We start from the raw sequence: 25,712 nt of genomic DNA, 5'->3' as shown, positions 1-25,712 counted from the left end.
TGTTAGTCCCTGGAGGAACAATTGCTGCTCTGTTAAACTAACTGTATGAAGCCTGTGTTGTTCAGCATGTTTGCTTGCTTTCACTCTCTTCCTTCACGGTGTTTTCTCTTCTCTTGAAAAGTGATGGCGTATCGTGTTTTTGTTCTCAGGAATTTCGGTGGGCGCTATGCAAACGCGCTCAGCTCACGCGGACATAATTGGACCAGGTACGGGTAATGCAATACCCAAGGTCATTGGTGTATAAAATCACGTGACCCGTCTCTTCCACTCCCATGACACCTTTCTGCTCGGTCCACCTCTGCGCGGCACACACCGGGCGGTGGCGCAGCGGCAGCAGCGAGTGTCAGGTGTCTCAAGGTTTCACAAAAAGAGTGACTCGACGGAAGTTCGCACAGGTAAGACAAAAACTCACAGCAAGGACGTCGAAACAGATGGAAATAACTCTAGAGAGGGCTGTTTTAACAAATACCCAAATGCGTGTATTTTGAGAAGTCGAGTGGGTGTGTGAGTGTTTAGAGTTTCTAAATTAACGCACATGCTCTTTGTTGCTCTCAAAGGAATTTACTGACTTCCGAGATAATCGATACTAAACCTGTCCAGCTGCTGAGGCTGAACTGTAGGCTCAGGTTGTCACTTTATACTCCTCAGTGAATAGAACTTACATGGACCGAAATTAAATATGAAAGCATATAAATATATTTCCTGTATGTGACCATAGTTTGGTCACAGACGCTCTCCACTAAGCTGATGTTAAAGTACTCAGAATAACATGTTTGTCTCTGAGCAGGGCTGCCAATCTTCAATATTAGTCATGTCTGTTTATTACATCGCTGCCCAGGTCAAACTCATACAGCATAAAAGAGAAAAGAAAGTAAACCGAGAAAACTCTAAACTCTCTGCATTAACCAGATTTTAGACTTTTCTATTCAGTCTCCTAAGTTTTGAAACAAACTTAAAGTCAGTGATGCCTGTCCACTGTCTTTTGTTGAGATACTGAGTGATAATTAAGTGGTTGCAACTGAAACTATTAAGTTATAAAACATTATTCACTTAAGTGAGTTTACTCAACAGTTTTACAAATTGCAGATTATCTCAGCAGAACATTATTAGTTGTTAAAACTGAGTGGGGCTCAAATCTAATGAAGTAACTTGCCTTAAAATATTGAGTTTCCTCGACTTTTTTGTTTTTATAGTGTGTAAACAACATGTTTTTCTGCCTTGGTTTTTAAATAATAATAATTGCGTCTTAGGTCACTCATGTATGAAGCAACGCAGACTCCTGACTCATGAGTCATACTGTATGCCTTACTGTGGTTACCTGTTGTCAGGGAGAACTTGGCTTGGGTTAAAGGTCAGTATCCACCTTTCACTGATAACAAGTGATGGAGATGAAGCTAAATGTGGGTGTTTAGATGATCAGATTTCAAAAGCTCATATATCAGATAGCCTGCCGTGACTCCAAGGCTTCGCTTGAACAGACTATACCTGCTGAAACACACAGGGGCACCTTTGTCAAGGCACTGTTTACATTCTGATGCCTTTGTTACTTTATATTAATGACGATTTTATCAATGTTCTGAGAAGTAATCGATAATACCATGCCAGGAGGTGTGGAGCTGTCAAAATGAAGCACAGGTTTTACTTTGTTAATGTAGCACTTTTAAAAATACTCTATAAAGTGCTTTGCCAGGCAGAGTGAGGTAGAGTTGTCAGAAGGCAAAATGAGAACAGAAATGAAAACAAAAGCAAGACAAAATGAAGGTAAAGATAAAGTTAAAACAAGAGGACAGAAAGATTTTAAAATGCAAGATACTGAATGTGAAAATAAATTCAAAAAGAAAAAAAGCTTGTTGGCTACTATGTGACAGTTTAGTGTAGACAACAGTTTTCTTTTATTGCTAATTAACAATACTGCTAACATAACTCTTCTTTTTATATAGTTTCATATAACTTATTATGTTATTTATTACTTTTATTATTATTATTATTATTATATAACTTTATCTAGTTTATATTGACAAATGTTTGACAAAGGTTTGCACATTTGTGGTGTATAAGAACTTAGAAGGAATGTAAGAAAATATTGACACACCTATGTTTTGTGATACTGTATTGGTTCTCAAAAACACAGTGTCGTGATATCCTCATACATGCAAAGATTCATGACAGTGGTCCATTTTGTGTTGTGTTTAAACTTGTGTTATATCTTCACTGTTCTGATTGCAAAAAGAACAAGAATTAAATAACTTTATAAACAGATTTATGCTTATGGTGGTGTGTTTAATACTGTGATAGTTTTCCTGAAATTAAGTTAAAAAATAGGAATATATCATCTTGCTTACAGTAATGTGGTATGCATTGTATCGCCAGATTCTTGCCATTACATAGCCCTAGATCTTAAATGTGTTGAACTGGCATATAATCGTGTGAACAATTCGCATTTGGATTTGAATAGTGGTTACATATCATGATCATTGAGGTTGGGCTGCAGAGTTAAAATAAAATAGCCTCTTATACAATACTGTTAGTTTCTTTTCTCTCAGGCTTCTAAACCAGATAATAAAAATTGGAATCCAAATCTACAGTAGATTATTAAGACTGTTTTCACATACAGGAAAAACATGCTATGGCCCCACCCTATTCTTTATTTAAATCACAAACATTTCCTATTTTGATTTTCAGACGACAGCTCTGTTCAGCTCAGCTTTGTTCATTTGCTTCTCCTTTTTTTCTTCAGTCGCTGTGGCTTCCTTCAACAGTTTAAGGATATGCAAAAGAGGTGGATAGGCGACTCTGAAGTCAGTCCACCTGTGTTGTCCCTGTGACGGACTGGTGACCTGACCAGGGTGTGTCCCTCTCTTTCCATCCAGCACAGACTGGAATATGTTCCAGCCCCCTTACATTTCATGCAAAAAAGACTAACAGGGTAGAAAGGAGAAGTTAACTTTCAGCATGGCCATCAAGTTACAATGTTTTACCATTCAACAGTAACTGTACGCATCAGAACATACACTTAATCAATAGAGAACGTAAACTAACTTGTCTGTCAGGCCTTAAAACCTGTATCAACAGCAAATAGCCCCAAGCACTTCAGACGTAAGAAAGCTAATTAAAGTACTTGAGCTGTGGACCTTCATGTCATTTTGTTGTACTTTACTGTTTGTTAATTGTTGCTTCTGTCCACATTGAGCCTTACAGCCTTACAGTTAATGAAAGTAATTACATATAATTATATATAATTCCATATTGTAAAGATGTAACTCAGTGGCCACTTTGTTAGCTTCACCTATACAGTTTAATGCAGGTCAGTACAATAGCTCTGTTTAGGACTTGGCAATATATTGATATTATTGATATGAGACTAGATGTTGTTTTAGATCATGATATGACATAGGTGTTGTCTTTTCATGGTTTTAAAGGTTGCAGTACAATTAAGTGGTGTAATTTTCTGAACTTGACTGTTCAAGCTATTCTTTTATTTGCCTTTGCACATTTAGTCACTATCTTCACATCACTGATGATTATGGTGAGGATTAAAGGCTCTGAGTGATTGACGCTTTTTTTTTACCCCACCCACACTCCAGGAACTCTGCCTTTGATTGGCTAGTAGTTAGGGTTGATTATAGAGACAATTTAGCATTGATATGTATACAGGTGTGTCTTGAGATTTTGACCGGCCCTCGGGTGTGCCTCGGGCAGAAAAAGTTTGAAAACCACTGATCTACACCAATGCATCACATTCAATATTCTATCATCATATGTTTGCACTATTTTACAAAATTTACATTGAGTTATTTTAGAGAAAATGTGCACATCGAGATATGTATATCATATATCATGGAACAGCGTAAAATATCTAGATATTATTTATAAGCTATATTGGCCAGCTCCAGTTCTGCTATGAATCCTATTTTTATGAGGTACATAATGTTAAGTTTTTTTTATTTCAGAAATGTGTAAATTAAAAGATATGTTTATTACTGAGGTCATAGTTAAAGGTGGTGTTTTAATGAAGTACATTCAATTTAAAGGTGTTTATGATATTTGTCCTCCCTATTTTCATACGTCATGGTGTCAAACTATTAGAAACACCTATGCATATAATGCAGCTCAGTATAATACCACCTCCAGCTATAACCTTGATGCAAACGCATATAACTGAACATCACGATTTCATTCTGTCCCACTGCACGATTATCGATGCATCTTGATGCATATATATACATGCATATCTGTTACATTTCAGCATCCAGTTGCTTCAGCAGTGAAGAATGTAACTCTTGTCTTACAAAATTGTTACAGGTGATCAAACTGTTGAGAATTGGGTTTTAAATTTCATATTATTGACTTTTCTGGACCAATTTCTAATCTTTCAAGAGAGAATCACTGTGCATTTAAGAATTTATTATTTCCCCACGCCTAATTAACACCTCTATGAACATGTAAAAAAAAACAACCTTGAATATTATAGGCAACACAAAAGTAAAGTTTATGGCTTAGCTGGTGTATTGATTCAGTAATAGAAGTTTACATTGTATTTATCTAAATTGGTAAGTCTGTAAGCACAGTCAGAAGTGTTGTTGCATTGGGCTGTTTCTGAGTGTTTAAAATCAGGGCTATGTTGAAATTCAGTCCAAAGTCCTCCCAGCATTATCGCTTTGCGTCTGAGTGGTGATGTAATGACTGCACCTGAGTGAAAAGGCTCAGACAGTAAGAGAAATGATTATGATTGTGTCTGTCAGCTGGACACAGCGGTGATTTAAACACATACTGTCTGAGCACTAAAAGAGGGATTCTTGGATCCAAGGCATCAGGTGTGTGAGTGCATCAAAGGCTTGTCATCCCTCTGCAGCACTTTATTTAAGTGTGGGTTTGTCTGAGTGAAGTTCAAGTTGTGAGACGATAACGCTGTGGGACACTGCCTTCCTCTGCTTTTCTCTGTGCGTGTTGCCCCTGGTGAGTTGTCGCATAATGACAAATTGCTTGCAGCGTGTGGTTGTGTTTCTATCTTGCAATCAAGCGGCACAAGCCAGAGTGCAAGTTTGAACGTGTTGACTTGTTTGCATGCATAGCTGGCTGTACGAGCACTTACTGTATATGTGCAAGCACCCTTTGGTATGTATGTCAGGCAGTGGGGGTGTGTGAGGAGGTAAACTGATGAAGAGCATCTTGTAAATCAGTGATCTCACACAGCAGATATCCTTAACGTGCACAAACCTGGACTCTGGCACCAACACTCTGAAAAGTCTGGACAAGACAAGGTAGATATTAGCCTTGTTTTTCCATTTAAATCAAGGCTGTTTTGTCTATGTAAATCTTGTCTGATGTTACTATGCAGTACTGTCAGTATGGTGATCTCAAACACCTAGGAAGACACACTTCCTACGTACGTTTGTCGATGGCAGACTGGTGAACAAATGCAGACTAGAGAATAGGCAGGAGCATTTTATTTTCTGGCCGCAGGAAGCCAGGGTTTGTCAGTTCAATGAGGCTGATTATTTTTTTTTTATTTAAATCTAGGATGCTGCATGGTGATGATAAATTACTGAAGTTTATTTTTCTCCGGTAACTTTTGGGAAATTATTTAGAAGTGAAGAGTTTTGATAGGTGTATGTGACTTAATGGTGGTTGTGTTTGCATTTCAGGTATTCAGATAGCTGCCAGAGATGGAGAGCAGTTCGTTCAACAGACGGTCCTGGGCAACGCAGTCCTTGCGTGTCACTGCGAAGGAGCTGTCACTGAGTGGCCGTGGGAGAAACAATGCCATTGCTGAACGCTTCTCCAAGTAAGTAACACCTGCTGGCTTTCAGTGATGTGTGCCATCAGTTTACACTTCTGAATCTATTTGAAAGACAAGACATGAATTCTAAACACATTTCTAGATATGACCAAGATCTGATATCCTGATTTAGGTCATTTCATATCCAGAAAATCAGAGGAGGGAAGTAACTGAGTAGAAATACTGTAGTACTGACTTTACTTGAGTATATTTTTTTCTGTCAACTTTTTACTTTTAGTCTTTACATTTTAACACAAATATCTGTAATTTCTACTTCTTAAATTTTCAAAACTCGGCTTGTTACTTCAGTTTTAATATATTTGAGGGGAATTATTGATTATTTTTTATTTTGTGTCAGTGAACGCCACCTTCCCAACATCAAGACTGTTTTTATCCTAAATGGATGGAACAATAAACAGATAGAAAAAATGGTTTCTTGGTGTATCCATGAGTGTAACACGATGCACCAAGATTAAAACAACACAAAAGACATAACAAGATGAAAACGACATAAGACTTAACAAGATGAAAACCATGGAAGAAGACAAAAATGAAGTAATAACACAATACGTAAAAGACCGAACAACACAAAAACGACATACAAGATATAATAAGACCAAAACCACATAGCAAGAAGTAATAAGATGAAAACTAGGTAACAAGACAAAAGTCAAGTAACTACATGAAACTTAAAAGACATAACAAGATGAAAATGACATAACAAGATGTTTCAAGATGTTATAGACAAAAATGATGTAGTAAGACAAATTAAGACATAACAAAGCAGAAATGATGAAAAGATGTAAACAGACGAGAGGGAGACTCAACCATAAAGAAATGTGAGGTTCAGTTAGCTTCACACAAAAATACCTGGTATAACTGTCTTTCAGAGGGCAACTTTTCACTTTTGTACTTTGAGTACATTCACGAGCCTGTACTTTTTCACTTTTACTTGAGTGAGGAAGTTGAATCAGTACTTCTACTTTTAGTAGTGTCTTTTTTTACACCAATATTTGTACTTCACTTGAGTAAAGAATGTGTACTTTTCCCACCTCTGCAGATAATGATGCATGTCACAATATAGCACAATTCAATGAATTGAAAAGGTGTATTTCTTATTACATTTTAATGATATACTTGAGAGACACTCTCTCTCTCTCTCTTCTGTTGGACATGATTCTTGTGTGGGTGGTTAGAAGAGGTTTATGGTTTTTGAGTCTGTTATGGGGACCGGTTTGTGGTATAATTTGCCATGGACACTTTTCTTGTCAGTGTCAGACTTTTCATATCCAAATCACATGTAAGTGACATGGGATGCGTGTCTTTTAAATACCTTGTTCTGTCTTGACTGGTTCGAGTCTTTATTCTGTTCAGAATGACCTCATTCTGTGTCAGATTCACTCTCCATGTTTGCTTTGTGTTGCCTCCATGCAAATTTCCTGCCTGCATCTGTGCCGTGGGGTTGTGATCTACAACAGAATGTGTCTCTTTATCTATATGTTGTTTGTTTGTGTTTAATTTTTAACTGTTAATATGTAGGCAGGTATATGTCTGCAGCATCTGAATCCAAGACAGTTTTCCCTATGGTGACAATAAAGTATGTTGTATCATATCGTTTCATATCTCAAGAATTTAAAGCGCAGTCTAAACAATGAAAAATACGGCCATGAAGAGTCTGATTTGAAACACAACCAAATAAATGATAGAACACAATATGGATGATGGATGTTTTTCTATTGTCACACAATGTATATCATCATATTGCACAGCCCTGATATGTGATATAGTTGGTGGGTGTAGTTTGGTAGAAAGAAAATAGTTCCTACATGAAACTGCTTACAACAAGGTCTGTGGATTATCTTAAGTAACCAGGTCATGACTTCTGGAAACAGACATGGCATTTTTTCCAATGTTTTCCAATTTGTTTTTGAGCTTTGAGCACCACAAGCTGAGTGCTATTTAATTCCATTTTCATTATCTCCAAAACTCCAAAACTCTTCAACTCATACCAAAACAATCTAAGTAGACAAATAGCACTCCATTTTTATATTATGATTTATTTTGTATTACATGCTGCTTATTTAATATACACTGCCTGGCCAAAAAAGTCACCAGCTGGATTTAACTAAGCAAACAGGTTAGAGACTTTCACTGGGTAATTACTGCAGTGATTAATATGTTTCAGCTGGCAACCACCATGTCAGAAGACATATCCTGTGGTCATGGAAAAGATGTTACTCTGTTTCATAAGGGTCAAATTATTGGCCTGCATCAAGCAAAGAAAACAACTAAGGAGACTGATGACTGAAACCACTAAAACTGGGTTAAAAGCTGTCCAACACATTATTAAAACCTGGAAGGATAGTGGTGAACCATCAGGAAGAAATGTGGTCTGAAAAAAATCTTGATCAGAGATCACTTACGCACAATGCAAAGAGAACCCAAGGGATTGGGACTAAATGGCTGTGTATCCCTAATAAAACCACTTATCAGTGAAGCTAATTAGAAAAAGAGGCTTCAAATTGCTAGGAAGCATAAAGATTGGACTCTGGAGCAATGGAAAAATGTCATGTGGTCTGATGAGTCCAGATTTACCCTGTTAAAGAATGATGGTTCATCAAGTTAAGAAAAGAGGCAGATGAAGTGATGCTCCCATCATGCCTAGTGCCTACCGTACAAGCCTGTGGGGGAGGTGTTATGATCTGGGGTTGCTTCAGTTGATCAGGTCAAGGTTCAGCAACATTCCCAAAAAGTGAGGTCTGCTCACTACCTGAATCTACTGAATGACCAGGTTTTTCGGTCAATGGATTTTTTTCTTCCCTGATGGCACGGGCATATTCCAAGATGACGATGCCAGGATTCATCAGGCTCAAATTGTGAAAGAGTGGTTCAGGGAGCGTGAGACATCATATTTACCATTGATTGTCCACCACAGAGTCCAGACCTTAACCCCACTGAGAATCTTTGGGATCTGCTGCAGAAGATTTTACACAGCGGTTCAACTCTCCCATCATCAGTGCAAGATCTTGGCAAAAAATAATGCAACACTGGACAGAAATAAAAGTTGCATTGCATAAAATTATTGAATTGATGCCATGGCAAATGCATGCCGTAATCAAAGCTAGTCCCAATGTAGTCCAATGAAATTTTAGAGAGTGTGACTTTTTTTGGCCAAGCAGTGTACATAAACAATAGTGTTTCTCAATTTGTCATTTCATATAAAAAATATGAGCCCATAAAATGTAAAGAAAAGCTCAAATCTAAACATTAAAAACTATGAAAAGTTGTCATAGTGTACAGTTGTTGAACACCTTGTGAGGCTGTTGAAAGAAGAAATGCCACATTTCTCAGAAAAGTCTTGTGTTTGTGTTTTGAGTCACCAGAGGTCAGTGTTGTTTCTGTGTCTCTCAGGTACCAGAGAGCTGCTGAGGAGGCCAGTGCAGAGAAGAAAAAGGTAATGAGCATTTTTGTAAAGATGTCTGTACAGGTTGCTGCAGATGTATTATTTTACTTAAGAGACATTTTCAGAGTTTATGGAATAATGTTGTATATCTTAAATTGTTATTCACAGTCTTTAATCCATGACACATCTTGTTTACATCTCTCTTCTAGCAAACTACATGATTTAATGAAGTGTGTGTGTCCGCTGCATGTCTTGCTTCATTGCTCAGTAGCTGCTGGTGGTGCTGAACTAATTGTTGCATGCTGAGATGAGGCGTGCACACACACACACACACTGACACACTCACCATGCTAACACAGTGTCTGAGCCAAATGTCTTAGCTGACCTCTCATTGGCCACTTGTTGCAATGGGCAGGCTATCAAACCCATAATCCTACTACAGTGTAATCCCCCTGCAATGCTCTGTGTCTAGCTGCTTTGTCAGTGTGAAAGACTGATAAACAAAGCAGGACTGAGATTAAATGAGTAACTGATCAGCTAATAGCATGAAGAAATACAAGGTAATGTTGCTGTGGATGTGCTGTAAGAAATGTGATTCTGTACCAGTGTGTGTGAGTGTCTGTATGTCTGCTTTAAAACCTTTTTAGTTTCTATAGTCTTTGTTAAATGATCTGTCTGGTAATGACAAGAAGGCCTGGTTTTTAATTACTCCAGTAGAAACTTCATATGAGTGTAGTGAATGTGAAAGCAACTTTTCTGCGTTACTAACTTACATGCAGCATTTAAAGAGCAGAATTCAAAAGATGCTCTTAAGGCTAACTTGTGTTGAGTCCCACAAGTTCAAGTTGTCATGTTTATTCTTTAAGCTAATTATATTTCAGTGTATTTAATTATAGTTTGTGATAGTTGTTAGCAGCCCATAAAATGTGTAAATATAAGCTGATGTAGAAGTCTAGTCAAAATATTTGAGCATAACCCTCGTGTCCTGGTGGGTCTGAGGCAATTTTCAATGAGCAACGTAAAAGACCATCTGTCTATGTATGAGGGGGGGGGGGGGGGGGGGGGGTCGGGGGAAGGGGGGACTTTTCAAATACAATGATTAGTCCATTAGAGAAATTACATAGTACATACTGTAGATAAATGTTAAAAATGGCATTTTTGGTTACAGCTTCTCAAATGTGAAGATTTGCTGTTTTTCTCTGTTTTATATCATAGAATGCTGATTATTGTGGAGCTTTTGGACTTTGGACTCTGGTAGCCTGTGAGGGGCATCTGTGATAATATTTGACTAAATTACTAACCAAAATATGATCATATTATTTGATAGATGGAAAATAATTGTGACAAGAATTGGACAAGTATGTTCTGTCAAATCCAAATTGTGTTATTTGGGAAAGCAAAATATAAATAAATATAAATAAATATTTATTCTATCTGAAGCTGGTCATTATTATTCAGAAAAAGTCAGCTCCATTACCACCTTGGCATCGTTAAAAAAAAAGTTGCATCTACGTTACTCAAGCACTGAGATAATGCACCACGATTATTCCCTTGAGTGGAAGGATATCTTTATATACTTGTATGTCTGAGTTCAGTGTCCTCCAGTTAAAGGGAAGGTGGTGGTGGGCTTCAGATAGTTCATACTTACTTAGTAACTTAGTAAATAGAAATAAAGATTTCTCTTTATTACATACATGAAATATACAGTGTGAAGATATGGAAATATTTAATTATATGCCAATAATAAAGTATTTAGATTCTTTATAAACACAGCAGTTGAATTGCCAGTAAATATTAGGTTAGAACATAAAACTTTTGCCCGATTTAATGCGACTACTGGTATAAACAACGCCCACTCCTGGCCACCTCTGAATACAGACACAGCAGATGAAAATAATGACGTCTGTGTGCATCTCTTTTGTCCACATTGTTAACTATTTTCATTCTGAGCAGTGATGAAAGCCAAATTGGTTTAGCTTTCATCACACTGTGGACATAATATTTTCATGGTTCGTGTTCTTCCTGCAGAATCTGCTCACAGGATTGACAGTCTCAAGCTCGTTCCTCAGTTTTCATTCAGTTGGTGCAGCTGCTCTCAACTTGCTGGACTTCATGATCAGTCGAACTAATAACTGTGCTCAGTCTTGCAGCTCCAATGGTGTGAGTCAGAACAGACTAGATCATCTATCAGCACATACTGAACCAGCGATTAAAAACCACGAGATGGGTTTGGTACAGTGGTCTGCAGTTCAGCTCAGTAAGGAGTATGTTTGAAAAATCAAGGCCTGATGAATTTGCAGAGGAGCACCTCCTGCAGCCTAATATGCCTGCTGTAACACAATCTAGTCATCTCCAGCTTGTACAGGATGCAGTTGCGTGAATTTTAGTTTTGTTTTATAGTTAACATAACATTTTTAGCTACTTTTATTCATCATTATTTATTTTAAAGCTCATGAATGGTAACGGTAATGAATTTTTCTTGATAGCGTGACATGTCTCATGTGACCAGTATTCAGATCCTTCACATCAGTAAAAGTACCAGTACCACACTGTGCAAACTCTCCAAAACAAGTAAAAGTCCTGTGTTCAAATCTTACATAAGTAAGAGTATGTAAGTATTATTAACAGAATTTACTTACAGTATTAAAAGTAAAAGTATTCATTGTGCAGTAAAATGGTCATTGTTTTACTTTTATAGCTGATGTTTTTGGATTAATATTACTGCTGTATTCATGTTCATTTTCTCAGTCAATAGAGGAACACCTCAACCTCCAGTTTATTACAGAAGAAGGGCATGAAAAACTATAATCTGAAAAGTAAATAAAGTCATCAGACAGATTAGCAAAAAGTACAATATTTGCCTCTGAGATTAATTTTAACGCTTAATTTTCTTAAATAATTGATTAGTTGTTTGGTCAATAATAAGACAGAAGATGGTGAAAAGTGTTGATCATTGTTTCCTAAAGTAATGTCTCATTTTGTCCACAAACCAAATGTATTCAATTTATTGTCGTAGAGGAGTAAAGAAATTAAAAATATTTTAGAAACTGAAATAAGAATAGTTGCCAGTTAATTTAATAGTTTACAACTATGGTTGTAGCTCTACTTGTAATTAATTGTAGAGCTCTCATGGAGTAGAAGTATAAAGTTGCATAAAATGGAAATATTCAAAGTACATGTACCTTGAATTTGTACTTAAGCACAGTACACGCATATATATAGACACTTTCCTGATTTGGATTCAAGTCCAAAACTAACTGACTGTTGATCATTAGAGTTTGTTTTTTGTGAAACAACCTCCCAGAGTGTCTGAGCTCTGTTTAAAATGTAAAAAGACTTTTGTTCTTTTATTTTTCCTTTCCGTTACTTGCCTTATTTAAAACCTTTGTCCAGTTTGTGGAGTCGCATTTCTTTAGCACTATTGTCCTCAGAAATCATTTGCGAGTGTAAAAATGTCAAAGCCGACACAGTGAACAAAGAGTTAACTTTCCTCCAGAATGTATCATTTCCTGCTCTGGTTTCCTGGGTATTCTGACTCTCTCTCATTCACTTTCCTGGTGTTAAAGGGGCTGGACTTCAGCTCTCATGAGCAGATTTAGTCTAGCTGCTAACATCTGGGAGATCTGTGCCTCTGGCTGTCACTCAGCACACTGACCTGTAAAGAAGGACCAACTAAAGGACACCTCTCACTTTCCTTGCTGTCTGCTTGTGTTTGCAACTCGTTTGGCCACTCCAGCGCATTCACTGAGGTTTTCTTTTTTTTTCTTTTTGCTTAAAAGGGGAACAATCTTGTCACTGTCCAGTTCTTCCCGTTCACTCTGGTCTTGCCTCACAAAGACAGTGATTGTATGTCTGGGGGGTTTGTCCCTTTTGTTCAGTCTTTTATTCTTACATTCTCATTTCTTTCTCCTTTCTTGTTTGCCACTTTGTGTGTATGCATGTTCATATAAGTTATTTGTAGATGTACCAGATTCATTTGATGTACTAATGGGCTTAAGTAGTTAAGTCTTCTTTTGTCATCTCTAATCCTCTCTAAATCAAGTTAAACCTTTAGTTTGCTTTTTCATAATTTAATAGTTTTTAAATGTTTCCCACTGACCTGATCTCAGCTGTGAAGCTTGTCTAGAAAAGCTCATATTTTGTTTCTAAGATTTATTAGTTGATTAGTAAACTTATATGAGGGTGATTTATTCCAGCGCCCACATCCTCTTTCTTCAACGTGTCATTCCTCTTTTATAATTAAGGAAGTTCCCTGAGGTCGCACGGCAGTAGTGTGCCTCCTGTTGTTCTGTCGTGCTGTTTGCTGCTCAACATTGTCCTCAGTGGTTTTTTTTGGGAAAGGTGAAGTTGTTGTGTGGAAAGGAATGTAGCTGAAAAAAAATCTGCCTGCATGCTCAGCCCCGCTATCTCCATCTTGAGCCAATCACTGCCTTCAGCAGCCACAGCAAAACATCTATTTCCTGGACCAACTTTGAACAGCTGTTCACCTCATCTGTCAGTGAAGCCAAGTTCAGATCCCGGCATTTCCTCTATATCATTGTGCTGAACTGTATGTGTAGTGAGTTGAGACTGGGTTGCCCCAACAAACATTCAGTAAATCAAAGATAAGTTTTTATCAGAGTTCAGCAAAACTGGGTTTAAAATGAGTAAATTCAGATTAAAAACTAAGTAGAGCTCTGTTGCACAATTAGTAAAAATTAGTCTTAGTTTGGTAAATCCAAGTTTATTTATGTAAAAAATTATTAGAGTTTAAATCAATATGGAGAAGCTGAGTGCTGTCAGGACCGAGTAAATATAAAGGAGCGATGAAAACCATTAACTTTTGGATGCTCTGTATTCCTTACTGTTGCGTTGTTTGCTAGCTTGCTAAAAAAGTTAAAATGTTGTTTGCTAGAAAATATATTGTTTGCTTGCGAGCTCAAAGTGAATAAAATGTTACACTGTTAGCTAGCTGGCTAAAAGGTAAAAAAAGAGTTAAATTATTTACTTGTTCGCTAAAAACTTCAGTTTAAAGTTGATACTGGACCGCTGTTTAATTGGACTTTGGAAATGTAATCTAGGTTCACAGTTTAGTGTACAACTACACTGGGGTTTAAAGACAGGTTTAAATTTAATCTTTTAAGAATTTTAAGCAACTTTAAAATTTTGTTGCAACATAATTTAAAGTTAAACCATGAATCAGGTTTCAAAATGAATCCTTGTTACTGAAACCCAGCCTGTATTCTTTTTTGCCAAATGCAAATATTTTTCTAATTCAGCCAGTACACAAAGTGACATGGCTGTGTGAACATCAGAGTTTATACTGTTGCTTCTAACTGATATATTCACTTTTTTTAAATCTCTCCTTCTCTTCCTCACAGACTTCTGAGAGTGCAGCGCCCTCCCTGCGGTCAGCCAACCTGAGTGCTCTGAAGAAGCGTTGGGAGCAGGCAGGGAACCTTGATCAGGCGAAGCCTTCATCCGTCCCGCCCCCTGTCCAGTCCAGCTCTCGCTCCAGGCCCGCTTCAATCACCGAGCACAGTCCTACATTAAAGAGCCCCGGCCCACTGACCGCTCAGGGAGGTCAACTTACAGCCGGTCGTAAGGCGTCCCAGAGTGAAGAACAGAGAGGGATGGACAGGGATGAGCTGACACACAATGAAAGACCAGAAAAGCTTGAAGAACAAGTTCCAACCAGCCCCCGTGCCTCTTATGAAAAACCCAGAGTGCCACTGAACAACCTGAAGATGAAGTTTGAGAGGGGAGAGGACGCCATGAGCAAGGTAGTCAAAAACCTATTCACTGGAGAAGAACACAAACACAACACATTTGAGACACAGTTGCTGTGTTCTCATCAACATATATTTATGCAAATTTTGAAGTATTGCAATAGAAAAGGTTGATAGATACAAAATTTGAACTTCCTCAATTTCACCAAAGACTTTTTACAGTTGCATAGTTTTAGGATGTTTTGAAAGAGAGTCACAGTGCTTAATGGGAAACACCTTTTCCAAATAAATTCTGACGTCACGATCATTCGACACATAACTGATCGGAGGTTTTGGTTCCAGGAAAAGAAGAAGAAGCAGTTTCTGCTGTTGGCATTGACCATTCAATGAAAGAATAATTACAGCTTGCCCAAATGAAAAACTTTTATAGAGCAGTTTTTGTGTCTTCTTCTTCTTCTTCTTCTTCTTTGAGGTTTATTGTCAGATTGGCAAACCTGTGTTTCCAGTTTGCATCCTCTAATTATTCTCCTCTGTTTATTAAAGGCAAACGATGCAAGATTGTCCTAAAAAGCAATGCATATACTCATACAAAAATAATCCCTCTCAGTCACGACCCACCAAAAGTGCGTGGTGGCGCCTCCATCTGCCCTCTGCCTGTACAACTTACTAACCCAAAATGTTGGTATTTGTCTTCCTTGGAATGAGACTCAACAATCAACTATCTTTCTAGTGTGTTAAACAGAAACTGACGAATCATATTTAGCCTGTCTTTAAATAGCCTATACCCTCAACTTCTGACAAAACTGCACTTTGCATAGCCCAGTTTATTTGCTCCAAAGAGTAAGCAAAGAGTTTTTTTTTTCCTTTTTTGCAAAACTTTAAAAGTTCGCTTCAAATTCACTCAACATTAAGACTGAAACACAGCTAATGTGACGAATGAAATAGTCTTTCTTGGAAAGAAACACTGTTTTTTGAAGTTTTTTTTGTTGCTTGATGCAACACATTTGTACCATGTACTCCCATTATATTTGAGAGGAGGCAGAAATCTCTACGGCTGATCTCATAAAAACTCTGCAATTCACACCAAAATAATGTCGATGGATAAAGAGCACTACAGGCCAGAGGAAAAATATGTATTTTTTTTATTTTTGAACAAGCACTGAAATCCCCTCAATACATCAATAACTACATTATTTGAGTACAAAACTGGCACAAACATTCCCAGTTTGTGCTCACATTCAACATCATTTGAAATCATATGCATTTCAATGAATGCTTCATGAATGAGTCCCTTCTTCATCGACAGCTGTTACAGCTGTGCACCTAATGGCCTTGTTTCTCAAGTATTTACTGTAACCACAGTGTTGATGATTGGGATTTACTGTACTGATGCTGGCCAGTCGAATGTTTTTCACAAGTGGTTAACCCTGATGCATAACCTGAAGCTGCTTTTGAAAGCACAATTCATGTGTACCTAGGGTATAATATGATGGTTTATACTGTGCACCAGTAGGCTTGTGTCCACCAGGAGAGATTTGTCAATCATTTTTGTGGTGGGAGCTTGCCCTTAGTGTCTCTCCTAGTTATGTATTATTATTACAAATTAGGGCTGGTTTCTTGTATGAGCTTCCCTTTTACTGACCACAATGATAAAATCTCCATCCAGCAATACCACCGAACAGTGAAAGCCAAGCTCCTGCTGTCTGTGCAGAAATACTCAGTGCTCACTCAGCAAAGTTATGTTTCTTTCAAACAAATTCTTCCTTGTGTTCCCTGTATTTTCTGAAGTAGTCTTGTTCCACCTGGATTTTCTGTTCTTCCCTTTCACTCTGGCTGTCTCTTCCTCTGAGCCACAAACAACAAGCCCTCCACTCTTCACCTTTCATAGAAGAGGAATGCAGAACATTCCTCACCTAGGGCTGTTTCATTCTTCAGAGAATGAAACAGCCCTGTCTTTATCTCACTTTACATTTGCCACACTGTACTCTGGATTTCAGACAGTCTGTGGCATCGTATTTTTCAGGTCAGTGTATGTGCAGTCATCACACATGTGCCTTTTATTTTACTTAATGTTCACTCACTGTTGCCATGGTGTTGTAGTTCTGCAGCTCTGGAAGTTGCAGTCCTTTAAAAATTCTTAATAGTATGACTAACGCTGTGACATCACCATTAGGAAAGAAGAAGTGTAGACGTTACTGTTGAACTTGACAAGGAGAGTTGTAAACACATCTGTCAATACTGGCTGAAAAGTTGAATATCTTCCTCCGCAAACATGCAGCTGTGCCCTCGTCTAAACGAAGCTTTGAGTATTTCTTAGTCCAGTTGGTGTTTGGATTTACATGGCTGAGGAAGATGAAGGCACAGCAGGACTCCACTGTGAAGCAGCCTGAAGAAATGAGCTGTTTTAATTGGCCAAAAACTCTTTTCCACTCATGTCAGAATAACTGCTGAGACGAACGATCTGGTTTACTCATTAGTGTCAGTGACACGTGGGCACTCACACACACTCGCACACGCACAAACACACATGCACATACACACAGCTCATTCTTTTGGTAAAGTGCAGTGGAATATGTTGTTGGTTTTCTGGACTGCAGGTCAAAGGCATGTTGGTGGCTGTCCATGCAGATGCCTGACATTTTTCTGTCTTAAGTGCAGTGTTGCTGAGATGGAGCCTGTACTTAAGTGTTTGTATTTACGACATTGTGTCAAAGGCCCTCATGTGATCAGTAAAAAGGTAGAATCTGGAGCCAGGATTGAGGTACAGTGTTCCAGTGTGTTCGATTTTAGGGAAGCTATTTGTAGAATATGACAGAAATGGAATATAATATTTATAAGTTTTCACCTGTGTATGCTCATCTGAAAATAAGAATTGTTGTGGGGTTTTTTTTTTACCTTTGATTGACCCATTTATATCTATAGAGGGTGCAGGTCCTTTTCCATGAATGCTACCATGTTGCACTTACATGTTTCTACAGCAGCCCAGAACAGACAAACCAAACACTGGCTCTGGGTAGGACCTTTCGTGGGTTTATTTTGGTGTGTTTTGCAGTCACTTTAGTTTCTTCTAGATGCTTGGAAGGGGAGGGTGATGCAAGGTGTTGCACTCTGCAACTTCCCTGCTAAATGCCACTAAATCACAGATACATACTGGCCCTTTAAAGCTGTGCATCCATCAAGAATAATTCTGGGTAATACATGAAACACAAAAGATATTTCAGGTTAATTAGGAAATCTGGGATTTCAGCTATATTTTTGTTTATGAGAATACAACCACTTCGTATCTTCTACCTGTTTTGCACAGACAATTCACGTTCTGGCTGTGTTTCTCAACACAGTGCTGACCTGTGTGGGATGCTTCCACGCCAGTCCTGATGACTTGATGTGTCATGCAGGCAACAGGACAGACAGTGCCTCATGTACAGGCTGTGAAACTTGTACCCACCAGTAATCTTTGTCTCAGAAATAATTTCAGACTCTCAGTCGCCTTTTATGCTTATTGACAGATAATAACATAATACCCTATTGCAGCCATTCCCAAACTTAAGAACGCCACGGCCAAATTTGAAATCTGAAAATCTTCTGGGGCCCACCCAAACCTTTAATCCCACTCTCAACACACCATAGTACCAATGACAAGATAAAAGATACGTTCTGGTGATTATGTGACCGATCACCAAATACACTGTTAAATGACAAATAACACATCAATTAAATCCCATGGTTTTGTCTAATTAGTTCTGATTGCTTGAAAGAATCATAAGTATTTTATGGTACAAATGTATAAAATTCAAGCTTAAAAATGACAGTTGTGTTTCATGACCTCTCAGGGCCCACCTGCAGGGCCTTCACGGCCCACGCTGTGGACGTCACTGCTCTGTTCTAGTAGATCACCCACAAACTGGACCACTTAAAAAAAACATTTGTCAAAGAAGTAAACAATAGACATTACACTTTATGTGTATGTCCATCACAGCAGTACAGCAGTATTTGTCCCAGTTACTGTTTCTTGGATATAAATCCTCACTAATATACATCCAGATATAGAAGCCAAAATGCAAAGTGTCTGTGGTGTATGATGGTGTAAGATTTATAGTAATGATTGCTTGGCTGAAAGACAAGAAGGAAGTAAAGCTTTGAAGAACTGGTAAGAAAATGAAATGACTGATATACTGTATGCCATAAACTAAAGTCACAGTGACGCACATATGATGAGTTCATAGCACCAGTTTTGTAAACTCAACCAATCATTTTACCCTTACAGGGTGGCAGGACAAGATTGCGCAGTAGTTCTTCAGAGGACACGGACCACCACGGGGGTAAGACAAACACACACACACACACATATACACATCCCTTTGAATAATCAACTGAGGTTTTGTACATGTTAGTAGATGTGATACAATTCACAAAATAAAATGAATCTCCTAGCCTATAGTCCCGAAACTACTTTTCTTATCTCTGCCTTAAAATGCAGTTATTTCAAACCTCAGTCCTGCTGTTTGTATGCATATGTGTGGGTGGGCTGTGTTGTTTCAGGGACCACAGTAGTTTGTGCCACAACTGGATCATGAATAATCATTTTAAACTTAAAGATGGGGAAATCATTTGTTGTTTAGGTGAAATGCAGCCAGAATTTTTCATGTTGGTGTACTGTCAAATCATTGAGTGTGATTATCTCCTGTGTCGTAGGTGTGCCTGTGCCTGACAGAGTGTTGGAGTCAACATCCATGAGGGAGAAGATGGCTAAGTACCAGGCTGCTGTTTCTAAACAAAGCACCACTCACGCTGTGAGTTCATGAATTAAAAGCTCAGTTAAAACATGTTCAAAGCATAACTACAAAAACTGAATCTTTTAGTCTCTATGAAGCTTATTTTATTGTGAAACATTTTTTATTTTATTTGTGAAAAAAATTCTGCTACATGTGTTTTTATTTATTTATTTATGGTTTGTTTGATAGGGACAGATTCAGTTAAGACAAGCTGAAAATAGCTATTCAATGCAAGTATCATAGTCTTTATAGTGAATTAATTTGCAACACCTATCTCTAGAATTACTTAAAATAAGAGATTAAAACTAACAATAACACTAAAAAAAATAACACAGACAGCTTTAGACTATTAAAAATGGTCTGAAATAAGCCAGTTTCCATACATCAGCCGTTAAGGTGACTGAGTTGTGACTACATTTGTTATCCAGACAATAGTTAACTTTAAATATAGTATTAATGGAGGCAACATTGTGTATTGGTGATTTATGAGTCTTTGTCTCTAACCACTAATGTTACTGTATATACATTGTTTGCTGTCTTCCTGTTTCTTTAATTTATTCCTTCCTATACGTACACCAGAAACAGAGGAAATACATTAACAGTTCATTATGTAACTGCCAGTTTACTCAAGGTTTTGTTTTTCTTTATTTTGATTTTGTGTTTCCTCCAGGGTGTGACCCCAGAGGTGCCTGCTCCAAAAACGTCTGCACCAGTAAATAAAAAACTCTCTCCTCCACTTGAGTGCAATGGTGAGTCTCAACGGATAGTCCAAGAACACATCGCCATGTTAATGTCATTGATACATTATTACCTGTAATAGAAAATGTTAATAGAACATTAACTACAATATACAAACACCGATTGACATTTGTGTGTTTTGTGTGTTTCAGGGGAGAACGGTGAGCAGCCCAAAGCATCCAAGGTGAGTCAGTCATCACAACAAGCAGGAGACATGTATGAGTCATCAGAAGAAGTCCAGTTTCAACCCTTGTTGATTATGGATATATGTGGCTGTTATTGTGTGTTTTAGAAGTTCAGCCCACCGGTGAGGGAGACGTGCATCGCCTGTCTAAAGACCGTGTACCCACTGGAGAGACTGGTGGCTCTGCAGCATGTCTACCACAAAAGCTGCTTCCGATGTGTCCACTGCAACACAAAGCTCAGGTTAGTCTTACACTGTTGCATTTTTCTCAAATGTCTTTTCTTGTTTGTCACCATGTCTTTTAATGTAAACAGTAAATATACAGTCAACAAAAATATAAATGCAGCACTTTTGGTCTATGCCCAACGTGGAAATAGTCATAGTTCAGTGACAAATAAATAAAACTGTAAATAATAAATAACAAAGTAAATAATGCATGTCTCAACTGCAAGTGAGTCAGGTTTTTTACTTGCACGTCTCACACAACAGGTACACTAATTTTAATCAGTGCAGCTGTCTGCTCCAGCTCCCTGCATCTCACATCCCAGCTGCATCTGACAAGCGTAAATACAACACTTTGTTGATAATATGTGCTTAAATGCAAGGTTGATGTGTGTGTGTGTGGTCCAGAGCCAGAGATCAACACCTTCTGATCTAGTTTAAACCCACAACCGCTCCTTTCACTTTAACCATGAGCTTGGAAGCAATACACAGGAATTTCTTGAACGTCTGCAGTATTTATTCCTTGGCAAACTGTACATTTACTTTCACTAGACAACTTCACTGCTAAACTTGATCCTGTGCTCTGAGTGCAGGCATGAGCCTTTCTTTTGCTCCTCCACACACACTGTACGCACACACTCACTAACACATATTTTAACAAATTGGGGAACAAGGTTTATTTTGAGAAAAATAAACCTTTTGTGTCCACGAAAAAAGGTCTTATCTTTTATTTCAACTCTTGAAAAATGGGAGCAAAACCAAAGTGTTGTGTTTATACTTTTGCTAAATACTTAAAATCTCCTCAATGGCTGACTGTTCAAGAATGACAAACAAGAAAATTAGCAAAATATCATCTTTGTTCCTCTGTTTCTAGTCTTGGGAGCTATGCCTCTCTGCATGGTAACGTCTACTGCAAGCCCCATTTCAGCCAACTATTTAAATCTAAAGGCAATTATGACGAGGGCTTTGGCCATCGGCCTCACAAGGAGCTCTGGGAGCCTCGAGCTGATGGAGACGAAGGTGAGGAAGTTGTCAAGCCAAAAGAACAAGAGGCACCAGTAGCGGCGACGCATCCAGTTGAGAGCATTTCCGACAAAGAACCAATCCCGACTGTGGAAACATCCCCGCAGGTGAAGGTCACAGACCTGACCGCCTTACTGGAGACTCGTGTTCAGAAAAACACCAGCTCCGGTGAGAAGTCCACAGAAAAGCTGTCTGAGTCTCGCAGGCTGAGGGTCGCCTGGCCTCCTCCAGCGAGTGAGGGCCAGTCTGGGACAACACCACTCAGTCCAGTCATGGAGGGAGCTGCTTCAGGCCGACCCTGGAGAGCCAAGTGGCCCCCGGAGGATGAAGCACCATCATCCTACCAGAGCTCAGATCGGGCTGAACTGAAGAGCCTGAGGAGGAGCTCTTCTCTGAAGGAGCGCAGTCGGCCTTTTACAATCGCAGCTAAACCCAACCCCGCACCCAGTCTGGGTTCCAGGGAACCTCGTCGCCCTCTCAAATCCTTGCTGGAATGGAGGAAGTCATTTGAGGAACAGCACCCATCTGAGGAGGCTCCCAAGGAAAATAAGCCAGAGCTTCAGAAGGCGAAAAAGATGGAAAAGAAAGAGGAGATGGCACCTCAAATACCAAGCGAGATCGTCTCAGAGGAGGACGTGGAGATTGCGCCTGAGCCACGGGAGGAAAGAGACGGAGAAGACCAGAAAGATGAGGCAGCAGCAGACAAGATGGCAGCAGAAGAGAGCTCCCTCAGGAGCATCTCCCCAGATATCTCACCGTCACCTTCTCCACCTCTACAGCCGAAAGAGAACCGCGCTTCCCAGGACGTGGGCTTCTGGGAGGAGGACAAAGAAGGAAGTGATGGTGAGGAGCTGAGTGCAGAGGATATAATCAAGAGGAACCGCTACTATGAGGAGGAGGAGGAGGAGTCTGACTCATAGAATCATGACAGTCTCATTGTCACGTCCATCCACCATAAATCACACTTTCAGTCAGGTTTGTTCTCTCAGTTTAAAGGTAGATCCCAGTTATAGCTTTGCCAGATTTTATAGTGTTATAGGAGAGACGCACAAATGTGTGCATATACATTGCAATAACTGCCTTTAATTCTTACTTTATAAGTATAAATGTTTGAGTTCTTTTTTTATATTTTAATTATATACTGTAAAAATATCTAATACAGTTTTGTAGGACTCCTGATTATACTGGAAGGTGGGCCTCTACTAAATTAAATCATTGCATCTCTGAACCTCATATCTTGCTAATTATATGCACCATCAGTAGCACATTATTTGCAGGTGGTGTTTCCTAAAACCATTATACTTAATGTGACACTTTAAGTGCTTTTTAATGACAGGCAGTATGCTGCTGCATCAAGTAAAACAGTCATTATGTGCATTTTTGTCCTACATAAAATGCAGACATGACCTAAATACGTATGTCAAACCAAAAAGCATTCACTAGTAGTGTGTTTTTAAGATGTTGGTGGAGAATAATCTTATCTTATATTTCATATTCTTACACATTACCTAAATTTAAATTGTAAATTAAAGGGAAAAACAAACAAAACAGAAACAAAATGAAAATACTCTGGATTAAGTTTTAGAAAACCTCCGAACAAACATTATACAGGGCTCGTCTTCTCTCAGGGATGAAGACACTGTCACCCAGGTAAGAAAAAAAAATAGTACACTAAAGTAGACTTGACTCAGGTTAAAAAATACTTTGTATACTCATGATTAATGTACTAAATGTGTGCTATTTTCTACATACTAACAAGGTACTTAATATGCTAATGACATACCATTAGTGGTAATATAAATATGCTGAAATACAATTAAGTTAACTTCAATGTGGTATTTTGAGACGCCATTAAGAAAAACTTGTATATACTTATAAATTACTAATAATGTACTTTTTAAAAATACTTTTTTATATTTAGTTTAATTGTATTTTAAGTGCACTTAAAAGGTATTTCAAATTTGAATAAATTACATTTAAAATGTATTATCCTCACATTTTGATTGAATTATAAATACTTCTTTACATAAGTGTACTGACAGTACTTGTAGAAAAAAGTAAATTTTAAAAAGAACAGCATTGGTATAAAAAGATGTACTGAGGTATATTTAAGTGTATCAGTACATTGTTAGTATATGTAAAATAGCACACTTTTAGTACAATAATCGTGTGCACATGGAAGTATACTTAAATTAAGAGTACTTTAGTATACTTGTTTTTTTACCTGGGTAGTGTCAGTGCTCAGACATGTCCAGCTGCCTTTGTACTGTGGGACTCAGTACCTTTCTATGTCACTGTCAGAGGTATTAAAATGACTGAAATCCCCCTGTTGTCCAAATCCTGCAGAGCCGAGAATATGTAGTTTACTGCTTGGACTGTTATCGAGTCTTTACCTTCTCACTGCACCTGTCAACAGTCACAGGTAACTGAAGATCTTTAGATGTACTGTTAACATTAACAACACTATCCTGCAGATGGCACTCTAGGTTGGTAGAAAGTCAACTAGAGCACTACAGTGAAGGCAAATTGCAAAGGCCATGTCTGCTCTTGAAATTTTCTAACCACTATTCTCACAAAAAAAAAGCTGGTAACACAATCATCTATTAATCGCTGTCCTCTGTCTAACAACACGAGTGTATCATCTCTTCTGGGCCTTCTGGATTTGTTTTCAAATGTGATTCAGTTTATATGGTGTCTGTAAAACACTTTGTATGTTCAAATGTGCTGTTGAATATATGTTTGCACTGCAAATTTTTTTTTAATAATTGGTATAATGACACACAGGGCATTTCAGTCTTAACTCTTGTTGAAATACAATTAAAATGTATCAATGAGGAAATTCAGAGTTTGCACCAACTTGACACTGTGTTTATTATTGTGCCTTTGTTTTTTGTCTTTGTCAAGGAACAACAATTTTACACATCAAATTAAAGGGACAGTTCGCTCCAAAATGAAAAATACATATTTTATTTAATATTTTGATTTTATAGTGCTGTTTATCGTTATGGATAGTTTTGGTGCAAGTTCCTGAATATTGAAGATGCTGGCCGTAGAGATGTCTGCCTTCTCTTCTCTCAGGATGTAAATATTAATGGCGTCCTCCTCATCTAAGTGTTAACCTTTTTTACATGAGTAGATGCTCACGAGGATGCAGTTGGCAGGTGTAGTTTTGTAGAAAGAAAGTAGCTCCTACATGAAACTACTCACAACATGGACTATCTTGAATAATTACATCAAGCTGATAGCTATCTAGTTGTATTATACTGGAGAGAAGGCAGACATCTCCACCATAACTAGCCAAAAAATATTATCTTTCTTAATTTCTGTTTTCTTAATGTCGCAGATATTGATATGACAAATTGATTTTTCAGATTTTCTTATATTCATACTCTCTTCTGAGGCATCATGACTTTTAGCCCTGTTAATATCATGCAGCACCTACAGTCACTGTGAACTGTTGTGAAGTAATGAGATACTGTACATATTTAATAGTTTTAAGACTTCCATGACACTAAACAGTGGAACAGCTCTGAAACATCATTTAGCCCAAATAATGCCATAATTTATATGCTTCAGTGCTTCATTACTTCTCTTGAAATACTGTTGATGAGAAAAAAAGACAACTTATCAAGTTGTTGTGGGTTTTTTTTTCAGAATTTTTGTCCACTGATATAAGACACTACTGTGGGGAGAATAGTCATACATACATAATTTGGTCAGCAACCAGCGCTAAATGTTATTCAGATTAAGCAAGACAAAAGAAAAAGCTGACGGAAGAGTCTTTGGTGCATTGGATGTCAGTATTCTTTATTTTTGGCTTTTTTGATTGCTTGTAGTAAAAAGAGACAAGAATGAACAAGAGGAAAGTCGAGATGAAACAGAA

General features: G+C 38.0%; 1 protein-coding gene across 3 annotated transcripts; it reads left to right on the top strand.

Annotated features, from left to right (window-relative positions):
* Window positions 1–308: 308 nt before the first annotated feature.
* On the top strand, window positions 309–23,684 carry LOC146331525 (LIM domain and actin-binding protein 1-like). 3 transcript variants are annotated; one of them, XM_084732192.1, is made up of 10 exons: window positions 309–395; window positions 5,646–5,785; window positions 9,191–9,233; window positions 14,543–14,944; window positions 19,155–19,209; window positions 19,583–19,680; window positions 20,333–20,411; window positions 20,553–20,584; window positions 20,696–20,826; window positions 21,681–23,684. In XM_084732192.1, the coding sequence occupies exons 2-10, from the start codon at window positions 5,667–5,669 to the stop codon at window positions 22,747–22,749; spliced, it is 2,028 nt and encodes a 675-aa protein (XP_084588318.1). In that variant the 5' UTR covers window positions 309–395; window positions 5,646–5,666; the 3' UTR covers window positions 22,750–23,684. The 3 variants fall into 3 exon arrangements, with proteins under 3 accessions (XP_084588318.1, XP_084588309.1, XP_084588325.1); XM_084732183.1 differs by having other exon boundaries at window positions 20,693–20,826; XM_084732199.1 differs by lacking the exons at window positions 309–395; window positions 5,646–5,785; window positions 9,191–9,233 and adding an exon at window positions 9,713–9,742 and having other exon boundaries at window positions 20,693–20,826.
* The last annotated feature ends 2,028 nt before the right edge of the window (window positions 23,685–25,712 follow it).

This window comes from Lutjanus erythropterus, chromosome 2, assembly GCF_056507025.1.
Source record: "Lutjanus erythropterus isolate fLutEry1 chromosome 2, fLutEry1.hap2, whole genome shotgun sequence".
Lineage (NCBI taxonomy): Eukaryota > Metazoa > Chordata > Actinopteri > Lutjaniformes > Lutjanidae > Lutjanus > Lutjanus erythropterus.
Note: the sequence above shows the minus strand (reverse complement) of the source record. Positions and strands in the feature narration are given on the sequence as shown.